This window comes from Opisthocomus hoazin, chromosome 8 (genome assembly GCF_030867145.1).
Source record: "Opisthocomus hoazin isolate bOpiHoa1 chromosome 8, bOpiHoa1.hap1, whole genome shotgun sequence".
Classification (NCBI taxonomy): domain Eukaryota; kingdom Metazoa; phylum Chordata; class Aves; order Opisthocomiformes; family Opisthocomidae; genus Opisthocomus; species Opisthocomus hoazin.
The window spans coordinates 28,871,028-28,883,388 of NC_134421.1; the positions used below are offsets into that span (position 1 = coordinate 28,871,028).

The window sequence follows — 12,361 nt, forward strand, 5'->3', positions numbered from 1 at the left end:
TTCAAATCATGTAGATGCTTTAAACTTGGGTCAATAAGGTTTCAAAGAAAGTAATGTTCATTATGATTTGTTTTGTTTCTTCAATAGAAAATCACGTTCAATAAACTATAATAAAGCAGCAACGATGTTAAACTAAGAACTCAAAAATTAGGAAATCCCATCATTAAAGCATGTCTATGCAGACAATTTTAATTTTTTCTGTGTCTGTACTACGATACAATCTTTAATTATAGAGTTATATACTTTCGTTTTCCAAGGACGCCTGCTTGTTTTAATGAATGCATCCTTATCCTCATTTTTTTAACCTTACTCCTTATTTAATGTTTGGCTCCAGGGCTCTATTTAATCATTCAACTTGAAAGCAAACTCTTTCATTAAGCTCTACATCAAAAACCCCATGTGAGATCCAGAGAAAGCCATCCTTGTCTAAAAAAAGGAATTATTCAAACTTCATTCTCCTGTGGTTCAAAATTAAGACTAAAAAGCCCTACCTCAGAATGCACTCACTCCAGAGCTGAACGTTTGCTAGCAGTCTACAGTTCTGTGCTGCATGCTCAGAGCTGCCCTGTCTAAGCATGTAGAGCACATCAGCACCCAAAATCCAGAAGCTAGACTGACTGACAGCTTAAGTCTCCTAAAAGATTTCATCCAGTAGGTGTGCACAGATATCCTTAACATACAACCATAACATGGAGTTCAGCATGCAGTATCAGACATGCAAATTCAAGGATACAAATGGGGGCAGAAAGTCTAGAGGTGTTTGCCTGGAAAGCAGAGCACTTGACCAGCCTTGGGAGACTTATATTGAATTCACTTCTCCACAAGGTTCATACCCACTTCTTCCAGGAACTTGCCTGAGTGGCTTTGTATGAATTTAGGCACCTAAGTCTGTACTTTTACTGCTAGGTCACCCTATGCTGCAAAGAACTCAAGGGCTAGAGAGGATAAAACTGTGGGCTATGGCTTCCTGCCTTCAGTAGCTAAGTAAGTCTGGATCATTTGGCCAGAATTATTTATTCTTTTCATGTTGTGGAAACAGCATTATAGGAATCTCTTTAAAACCCAACCAGAGAAGGAGGGTGGAGTGAAGAAGGTGGCTTTTAAAAGCATTGACAACTCATCTGTGGTGCCTAATTCCACATTCTGTACTTATCAGTCCAGGCAGGGAAGCAAATATAATCCAGCAAGGAAACCTGTATTTAAAAAAATTATTACCTTCTTTTTTCCTTCAAGAATAGTGTTTTCCAGAGTCACCTCCGTTTCCTGCACACGTACTTTAACTCTGTACCGGGTAATGATTCCATTTGGTTGTTGTGGCTTCCTCCAAACAATTTTTATATATGTGGCTTCCACTTCTGCTAGATGTAAATCTGATACAGCACCTGGGACTAATATTCAAGAAGAAACCTGATTGAATTGAACATCTGTGATTATCACAAGCTTTCTCAGCACTGTGTGCAAAGTACAATAGGCATTTAATCAAATTTCACACCCTTATCTTTTGAGTTGCTCCTGCACAGGTAGAGAGTTACTTCACATGTTTTCTTAGCAAACAAGTTACAGTTCTAAAAATATGCACACAGTTTTTTGACATATATGACATAGGTATGAATATGGTCAGACCCTAAGATGATGAAAATCAGGTTAGCTCCAGTGCATTGTAAGCAAGTAGACCTTTGCTAGCTTCCTATATGGAATCTTAAGTATATTGAAAACTAAAGCTTAATTCCAAATTCATCAAAACCGTACAAGAATGGAGTAAAAAGCTGAAAAAAAAATTAATGTGATACATGTTGTTCATTTCCCTTTTATAACAGGTTTTAGTTCAATTTCTTCTTTAACTATGTAGTAATAATGATATTGTACTTTATGTAGGACTGTCAGAGATCAGATACATTTATATTCAATAGAATGATATTCAGATTTGATATGAAAAATAATATTTTCTTAATGTACCTCAGAAAAAGACAAACTTGAAATTACTTGCATTATGAAGATTTATATATGTCGCACTAAAAAAAAACAAAACAAAACACCAAAGTCCCCTTCAGCTTTTGACATTGAGTTTAGACAGAAGATGAGCATGACTGTACTGAGTCAGGCCATCTCTGGAAATCATCTCTGGAAATCATCTCTGGGAGCTGACAAAAGCAGATACTGCAGGAAAGAATGCGATAAATAAGGATAGGTGTTCCTCCTGCTGTTAAATCTTGACAGCAAGTGTTGCAGCAATCACTGACTGAGAGATTTTTCTAAATTTGTGCTATGTGGCATAAACACAACAAAGAAACAGCCAACTTGAAACTGCCTGCCTATTGCACACTGATTCTCAAATTTTTCTGGTTGAATCCTCAAATGCAGACCAATAATCCTGCACAATCTCATATACATGGAAGATAAAACTGCGTTTCTATACAGGACAGGACTCTCACCTGGTGAGTCGACTATCAGGAGCCGAAACTCCCAGATGACAGAGTGGATGGCTGAGGGTCAGAACCAACCACTTGACTGCTCCAGGAGAGATCTCGGTGTTGGGTCTGCCTCAGAGCTACGGTCCCTGGTAAAGGCGGCTTCCTTAGAGACTGGCATGGGGCCTTGCATTTGGCAAAAATTGGTCAAACAAGAGGTTTAATAAGAAATACTGTGGTGAACACACCAGCCCTGAGGAATCCTGCGCTGTTCTTTCTTTGCCACTTGCTGCCATCTAACGGGTAAGGGGGGGACCCGCACCTTAATTACCATATCCAAAAATAACGGCTTTCATTCAGGCAGGAGTTCCTTTTTTTTCACAATCTCTGAAGGCTTCTGATAGCAAGTAAATTTAGTGACAGTATATGAACTCGACAAAAATGGAGAAATAAATCGACATATCTCGTTCATTAGCTTTTTATCCCTCTCTTGTAACACTCTAACACACCCATTCTTTCCTCTGCAAAGTACCTCAAAGGCTCTGAAGGGAAAACTGAAAGCAGTTATCATGCACAGCCCGTTCACTGCACTTCTCTATGTTTACTTACCGTCTGCAGGAGTGAAAACTGTAAGGTTAGTCTTTGGCCCCACCCCAGCACTTGTCTCAGCACTGACGTACACGTCGTATGTTGTAAACGGCAAAAGGTTACTAAATAGAAACTTGTGATCTTTTGTGCTGTTACCCAGAATATGACCTGGAATGAAAAATGAAGAGATTCTAGATCAAAAATAAAAACAGTCCACAGCTACTTTCCAGGATGATGAACGACGAGAAACTAAATTTGTTTGTGAAAAAGCTAATTTAGTATCAAATTCATTGGAAATAATACTGAATGTCTGGGAGAAAAAACAAACAAGCAAGCAAACAAGCCATCTAAAGGAGGTATGGGTTTTAAGAGGAAGGGATTTTTTTTGTTTATAAATTAATTTCTATTGCTTTTCCTGTGTGGTCTCATAAAAACATTAGCATACAGCTCAATAACTTCCTACTTCACTACAGGCAGTTATATAATTTCTTTATCTATACATATCTACATTAAAAAAATTACAAAACCATCAAAACAGACTCATATAGTTGATCGTATACTACATGGGAATGAAAATCCTCCAGAAATCTTTAACAGAAAGAGAAGAGAATAAAGGCATACTACAGAATGATCTGGATATATGGATATACATGCACCTTAATTCAGCTGCGAGCTCAGCCTGCCATCTCTCCGAAAGAGTGAAGAAAGTCGGTTTCCTCCACTCTTAAGAATATCTAATATGAATTTAATTGTGTACTCTTCCTCATGATGGACAGAATTGTCCCCTAAAATTATTCTAAAAAATATTTAGAAGTAAAAAGGATACATGGCACTGCTTTCAAATATTCATTCTTGACTGGCAGGGACACTAAGAATGAAGTGTAAGGACATAATCACAAAAAAGAAAAAGAAATAAAAACATCAATTCAGACTTACCAGATGGTCCATACAGCTGAACTCTGTAACTAAACTTTCCTGTTACTATGGCTGGGGGGTCCCACACCACTGAGAAAGACTTTGCTGTAATATTGCTCTTGGCAAAATTTTGTGGTGGATCTTCTGGAACTTAAACAATATTGGAAAAAGTCTTTGAACATAAAATAATTTATATTAGGATTTCCAAGAACCACATATCAGACAATTCATTTTCAACATAAAATATTCTGAAGGGAAGCTATATTAAAAGCATATCTCATTAAAATGACTTATTTTTATTTTCTTTCTTTTTTAAGGTAACGTGCGCAAAAGATATCAAGAGAGCTGGTAGTATGAAACAATCCTTAAAAGACAAAGGTGGCAGGGATTCTACCAAGTTTAGCAAGGATTTGTGACAGCACTAATGATATACATTACTATGCAAAAAGGTAAACCTGGTACAAACTGAGCTTGCAAAAACATTGCAAACTTGAGTAATTTTCTATTTTCATGAAACTATTCACATAGATTAAATGAATCCAACACTTAAAGATTATGGAATCCCACCCCTGTCCTTTCTAAAGTATACCTTACAGCATTGATAAATTAATGACAGATTACTATTGAGATTAAAATCTGAATCCAAAGACAGCTAAAGAAGGTGGAATTTTTTACATCCATGTAGAGAAAAAACAAACCTGATCTTCAAAAATGCTGCGTACACAAGTAAACTTATGGGAACTGCTTGATACGCATTTCTCGAAAATCAGGTCTTGATATGTCATGTGTGAGATTTAAGCCAATATGGAGATACAGACTGATTCTGTAAACAAATATGCAACTAACATACTATTCTTAAAAAGTACTATAGTCTTTTGTAAAAACTAATATACAAATGAAAGAAATGAAAAATCATGCAATTCCTGAAAGATATGCTATAGATTGGACAGTAGTGACTACTTCATCATTCTTAGTTATGCAAATTGCATCAGCTACAATTGCACATAATTCTGAAATATCATATTAAGAGTCTACTTTTTCTTTTTAAGGTTTAAATCTTTCCCTCTTCATAGAAGTATCCTCCCATTGACAGCCATCCCAGCAAAGGAAATACTTGCACGCTGAGTTTTCAAAAAATGTTTATAATGAAGCATTTTAAAATACTTTAAGGAAGTAGCCTTTTTTTCAAAAAAAAAAAAAAGCAAGGAAAATATCATCTTTCTCAGGAACACAGGAGAGCTTCAGCACAGCTCAGGAAATTCTGGTTGGGGAGGACAGAAATAATTTTCAGCATTTGACAATGGAACATCAATGAGCTACACAGTAGGGACATATATCACTTTCATCTGTGTGGCGACAGGCGCATGACAACAACTCCGTGTCATGCTGCTGTGTGAGCAGAAAAGTGATATTTGAAATAAATGTGCTCCCATCCTCCCGCCTGCTTTCACAAACTATCATCTATCAACTCCTCTCCCTCCAGCTTCATCTCAGACACTCCAGCAGAGGACTGAAACGTGAGGTTTTGACTGTAGGAGAAACTGGTAACTTGGGGGGGGGGGGGGGCTAGTGTGACACTAAAGAGATTCTTGTAAGAACCAAGACATCTGGAGAAGGGAAGGGGATTTCAGTAATTACAGAGACTGGATGATGGTGCTTGATGCTGGAGGGGGAACCTGTTACCACAGCAGCACTCCTAAATCATGATTTTACTTATAGGCTACATAGATAAATACGAACTTTAGCATGTAAAAATATATTTCCCGTTGAAGTAAATGAAAGGTAAGAAAATAAAAATAACGAGTCAAAACATCTATCAATGTACAATGCCTTCCTAACAAATCACCAGCCAACTCTACAGCCAGCCTCCAAACAGGTTCCTTGGCGCACAGGCACGCAGGACTCACAGGGGAGCACTTCAGCAAGTCCCTGAATGCTCATAAGGTGAAGATCTAATGGAAGTGGATCCAGAAGCTTGGGTGTGCCAGTGTGCTGCCAAGAGGAAGGACTTGTTGAGGCTTGGGCCTGACTGTGGGCGTGCTCTGAGCACACATCCACCCACACTGACCAGTAAGCCAATCTCCCTTTCCCCAGACCATGCTTTCATGAATGAGGCCTGTCTGTACAGTCACCTGGTACGCAAGGACTGAAGATCTTATCTTTCAAACAGCTGACATCTTTCTATGTATTTGGCAGAACTAAGCCCCGTTGCATAAGCTTTTTGTCACTTTCCAGGGTTTTCTTATTATCAGTGCACCTATCCTAGGATGTTAACAGGGTGAAAAATAAACTGGAATTTAGGTCTGAGATCATTAGAATAGAAACTATCCAAAGGTTCATTAACCCCAGACAGAACGGCAAACTAAGGATATTTTAACTATAGCCAAGCAATTCAAATGAACAGCGTTAGGAGGGAATTAAATTTACTTTCATCTGAATAGTGCAATGAATTCTGGATGCATGAAAGGTGAACCCAGTAACATCAAACTGTGTCAGGCAAAAGAATGATGTACGAGCAAACAGAAAGGCAGAATAATATTCCTCTAGAACATGTTTTTGGTATGGCTCTACTAATATTATTGCCAGCTACCTAAATCATTATAAAACTCCTGCTCCTAGACAACCTTTGTTTCCAATTCTAACTTCTCAGAGAATCGCAGGTAATCCAAAATCAGTTCTCCTACTGTTTAAAGATTTCTTCAGCACTGAACAACTTTGTGCAGGAAGTCCAGATTGAGGAACCATGGGACAGGAGTTTTCTTTCTTCTGCTTATTTTTCCACAAAGGCACAGAAGCTTTAAGTGCATTGCTATGTATACAATACTCATACTTTCCAAATACCATGCTTAATGCCTTTTCTTTCCATCTGTATTTTTAATTCTCCTTCCATTGTGCCATTAATTGCAGTTCTTACACTATCCTCAGTTTTTCATAAAATTTGATCTGTCCTGAGCATACTTTGACATCTTTGACTTCTAATAATAGCTGAATTCCCACTACTGTACATTATTAGATACATTAATAGCTACACACACTTTCAGTTGATTCCATCAGGTAAAATTAAGTAATCGTATAAATACAAGAGCATGATACAGATAAAGACAGATTTGGACTGAAGTATCTTGCAATGTAATTTCAAACTGATATCTTGAAGTTTTCATATACATCTGAGAACTTTATTTCCATTTGAAAGCAGTATGTACCTGATTCTGGTGTCCGGACAATTGCACTGTCAATGTAACCTGCTTCGGTGGTAACTGCAGAGACTTCAAAAAGGTAGGTGGTATATGGCCTGAGGTTAGTTATAACAAAACTAATTGGTTCATTCCAAACAGAGCTCACTTGACTCGGTGCCTCTGTACTTGGTGTAACTGTAGTCCGTGAAGGAATTGTGGATTTGCCAAAAGTAGTTGAAGGAGTGGTAGTACTCCACAAAAATGATTCACTGTTATCCTATAAAGACAAAATATGAAACATGATAAGCTGCATCGATAACCTATAATTGTAAATATATGTAGATCAAAAAAGGGAGACCATCTTTGAAATAAAATTACCCAAAATTGGTTCTCCTTTTTATACTTCAACGTCCAAATTTAGGTTATCATTTCATTAGCTGACACTGCCAGTACATCTTGTTTGTGACAGTATTATAATTTCCTGCCTTATCCCAAAAATTCTCAAACCTGACTGAACAGAAGCAACTCTCTAGGATTCATTTAATTATTCCCAGATTCCATTTCCAGTGTTCAGTCTCTCTCTTAAAAACAAAAGTTCCCTAGTGAGGGCCTTCTACATCACATGTATGTTATATGTATGGATATATATATACATATATTGCATACATATATCCATATATAATAGATAAGACCATACAAGGGTTTCCTACTCCATACTGTCAGAAGACACCTCTGAAAAACTGCTAGATATTACAATAACCAACGCTTATGATTCAGTAGGTGGCAGTCTCTCTTCTCAGTGCTGAATTAAATCAGCCTGATGTTGCGAACCTTCACAACGCCCAAGATGATCTACCAAATAAATCTGAAATCAAAGTCCTGATAATTTTTATAATTGAATATGGCACTTTTCATTAAAGTACTAAATCTAGCATCCTGAGGACAACAAAAACAAAAGAAAAAGTAAAAGAAAAAAAAGTTAGACAACTTGACATCCAAGGAATCGCAACACTCTGCTCAGAATAAAGAGGAAAAGGAGAATAAACACTGGAAAAGAGAATTTTCTTCAAGAAATTCTTCAAGGTTACATTGGTTACTGTTGTGAATCAAATGAATAGTCAAAATTCAGAAACATTTCAATGAATGCTTATTTTAAGAACAACTCGGGCTAAAACCATTTTTTTTAAAAATCACGCTGCTAATAGTGGATGTTTTTACTTTGATATGAAAAGTATTGAAATAATGTTGAAATGTGATATACAGAATAAAGCATACATTTAAAATATAAAATGCATTATCATGCTATATATAAAAATAAGATATTAACATTACATTGTCCCCACTAACCAAACAAAAAAAAAAATACTGCCTTTTCTAACTGCATGCTGTACAAAACAAATACAAAAAAAAGAAAGCTGAAAAAAAATGAAAATTATCTATTTCATCATTTTCTATTACAAGGACACCAAATTGACCCTTTCTTAACATTTTAACTTTGATTAAACTGAGCTTTTCAAGGGAAAGTATTCCATTTAAACTATTTCGGATAGAAACGATTTTCTTCAACCATTATATCCTGCCTTGGGCCTAAGTTTGTAAATTATTTGGGATTGTTCTGAAAAGCAAGCCTCCACATTTTTTATGTCTCAAAATTCAAACGTAAAACCATATTCTGCAGCTTGAGTCTATTTCTAATTTAAAAGGTTTACAGCACTTACATTACATTCTGGTAACCTCCCAGACAGAAGGTCCTCTACTTTAACCAAGACATCTTTCACTACAATTCCACTTCTTGCATGTTTCACACTAATCTTGAAACTAGTTATCTTTCCATTTGGTTGCCGAGGGAGAAACCAGATCAGATTTACAGCTGAATAATTTAAGGCTTCAACTGTGAGATTCACTACTTTACCTGGAGCTTGAAAACAAAACAAACAAAAGCAGTGAGACATACTTTTTTTTCTCAGCACTGGAAAAAAAAAAAAATCCCTTTTTTTTTTTTGCAATGCCATTTCTAGCTTCCAAACCCTGAAGCAGACAAATAACAACCATTCACAAACACATGTAAAGTAGCTGATATGCAACCAGCTTTTTCCAATCTAGTTTAAGTGAGACATATAATTATTTCAGTCTCATAATAATATAGTAATTGGTTTTGCCAACTTAAAAATACTCTTCCTAGAAGCAAATTATCTGCTGTGTCAGAAATAGCAAATTTTTGCCCATCTTTGTTTGTTTAAGAGCATATAACAGCACTGGGTGTTTTATTTCATTTTACCTGTGTCATCTCTTCAGCTGGATATAGATTTTTAGTAGCTTTAAATAGCTCAATTTAATTTGAATGTTACCTATTACTATAGAAATGGTGTTCTTTGTATCAGTGACAGTTTCCAGGTCCTTTTGACAGAGCATTTGTATTAATCACAGCACAAAGGAATGGGATGCAGCATTTAAATGAGATTTTACAAGCTATATGAACTTCCCTGAGAATTAGAGCACTGTAGCTCTCTCAGTCCTGACTGCATGGCAGAGGCAGTAGAAGTGTCTGCAATAGCTAACCTTAGTACTAAGGAGAAAACGGTTATGCTGCCTTAAAAATATACATATATACAAGTGTCCACAACTACAGATCTCCACAGATGAATTGAGACAGATCTGTCAAGCCTCATATTCAGCTCTTGCTTCGGCTCTGCTGAATCTTTTGCAGATCTTTCACTGCCTTCCCAGACTACAGCCTTTATATTTAAATAATCATATCTTCTGTCTAACTTTCCTACTTTCAGCTGTACCTCTTCATGTTAATCGATATGTTGGGGTTTATTTAACCACCAAAGCAGGAGTTTAAAAAAAAAAGGTTGAGAAGGTAAAAGTGTAACTGTAGTATCAGCAACACAGAACTCTCACCTAGAATTTGAAGGAACGTTCCAATTACATTTATAATAAGAGATTTTAGCTTTAATAAAATGTAAGCAGAAATGCATAAAATGTAAAAAGCTAATGTTCTTGTATGGAGAAACTGATGCCTCTGTCAAAAGTGTAAATAAAGCTCAGGGAAATAAGGTTTTCTACTAACAATAACATACAAAGAATAGTTAAAAACAGTGATCTTGCATAGCTCCACACGGCAAGTTTACTACCCCTTCCTATATTTCATTTCATAATTTGTTGTGTTATCCCAGAAATCTGATGCAGAGTGCTGATTTCCTGCCATTAACTGAGATGTGGCAGTCTGCGGTTTGCACAGCTACAGAAACCAACCAGGAGTAAACACAGAGGGATGGTCACCGCCATGGCAGCACAAATTCTGTTTTCCACTAAGACTTTTTCACCCCAACGTAACTGGCCTGATGCCAGTTCTTCAGCCAAGGCTCAACTGCTTCTGGAGGATGAGCAAGACTATTAACACTAGATTAATAAAGATTACGCAATTTCAGACTATAATTACAATTTTTTAATCTTCAAAAACAATCAAGTCAAATTTCCATTTCAGCCATGTATTTTACTTCTTTTTTCTTCAGAATGAAGTAGAAACTTAGTAAAACACATTCTTTGCTGGGCTTTGTAGGGAAGGCACTTGACTCCAGCACTAAACAAATATGGCTTGACATAAGTAGGCAATGCAAGAGCTGATCCCACAACAAAGTCTGTCTCCTAGTACTGCTGCAGGCAACAGCAGATGGATCCACTTGATAGGTAGCTCTGCTCTCCTGTGACCCCATTTTCTAGAAGCAGCCCACTGGCATAGGAAAACCCCAACAGAAACACACTTTGCGTATAAGAAACACATATATGCACACCCTAAATGCTGTTACAAGCAAATAGGACAAAATGCACGTTTTCCACTGAGAGAATAAGAAAACAAATCATGATTTTGTTCTAAATGCATCAGAATTTGTTCAAGTATAACATGTGCCATGGATACTTTATCTGAAAAAAATTAGAGCAGCTTTAATTAAAATGATTAGCAGCTTTATTATAGTTACCACTTTCTGCAGTCTGAAAAAGAAAAGGATCGCTGAATACCCCAACACCAGCACTGTTCTCAGCAGCAACCTACAGAAAAAAAAAAAAGTCACATTAGAGAATCTATAGGATATATAGTTTCAGGGACTATGAAAATCTTAAGGATACACAGAGGTTCACCTTCTAGCTTTCAAACTACAAATATAAAAAAGAACATGCCTTTTATAGCTGTATTGATTAATTTATACCGAACATCTAAATGCACAAAAATAAAAAGGAAAAATTATGAATCAGTGTAAGAAACTGAGAAAATCTCATGTGAATATCCACACTTCAAAAGTGCTGAGTCCCTATTTTATGCTAAAGTCAACAGCAAGAATAATATCAGTAACACTGCTTTTCCTTACCACAACTCACTTAAACCAGCTTCCCCACTCCTGCTTTACTCATACTATATCTTAAAAGAGTAAAAAGAAAAATAGGTTCTCTTTTAATTACTCCTGAAGGATATCAAAAGCAGAAACCCAAGGAAAGCATGCCTTTTGGCAGAAAGACAACAGGTCAGGGAACTGTGGATGCACTTTACGGTGGATGTGCCTCAATGCTCGCGATTATAGCAGAGTCTTCCCGCAGAAGGGCAGTGCATTGAGACTTTGGTAGAATTTATGGAGATAAACGTAACAACAATGCTACTTGCTCTGCAGTATAGGACTTACCGACAGTTTTACTCGGTGATGGGCCATGGCATGCAATACTTACAAAGAAAGAGGAATGAAGTCTGACTCCTCATTTCGAAAAGAAGTGACAGAGACAACAAAAGGCAAAACATGAGCAAAATTCCAGCAGTGATGGTGAGAGGTATGTGAAAGAAGCGGCAAAGCAAAAACCTCTCCAGCAAGGAGATTAAGGTTAAAGCTGGCAGTTTCCTTCTCTCAGTGTCAGGTAACAAAGGTATGGCAGAGGTGCTGAGGGAGCCAATGGTGCAGACTGTGGGGGAAGCGGGGTGAGCAGGGCAGATGTGCAAAGCTATGCGTGGATCATAGCAGAAGTGACAGCACGCAGGGGATAATGACAGACAAACAGAGCGGCAGGAGCCAGCAGGTCAGAAAGGAAAACTGCCCTAATCACTTCTCAGGACTGAACTGTGCATCTTGCAGAAGACTGTAAAGCTATTTAAACAAAAGCACTAAGCCACGGCAGACAAACCACAGCGAAGAAATACAAAATAACACGGAAGACTTAATCTCAGTTGTAAAGGGATGCATATGCCTACGACCACTTCCCATTGCAGTGCACGCTCTGCTTGGTGAA

General features: G+C 37.1%; 1 protein-coding gene across 1 annotated transcript in view; it reads right to left on the minus strand.

Annotated features, from left to right (window-relative positions):
- The window catches only part of PTPRQ (protein tyrosine phosphatase receptor type Q), a 137,943-nt gene that overhangs the window by 91,737 nt on the left and 33,845 nt on the right, over positions 1–12,361 (minus strand). Inside the window, exons 21-26 of the mRNA XM_075428396.1 lie at positions 11,071–11,140; positions 8,806–9,005; positions 7,115–7,364; positions 3,933–4,061; positions 3,018–3,164; positions 1,216–1,388 (exon numbers count right to left, since the gene is read on the minus strand). Coding sequence (XP_075284511.1) covers positions 1,216–1,388; positions 3,018–3,164; positions 3,933–4,061; positions 7,115–7,364; positions 8,806–9,005; positions 11,071–11,140 — 969 coding nt within the window. The remainder of the gene's footprint in view (positions 1–1,215; positions 1,389–3,017; positions 3,165–3,932; positions 4,062–7,114; positions 7,365–8,805; positions 9,006–11,070; positions 11,141–12,361) is intronic.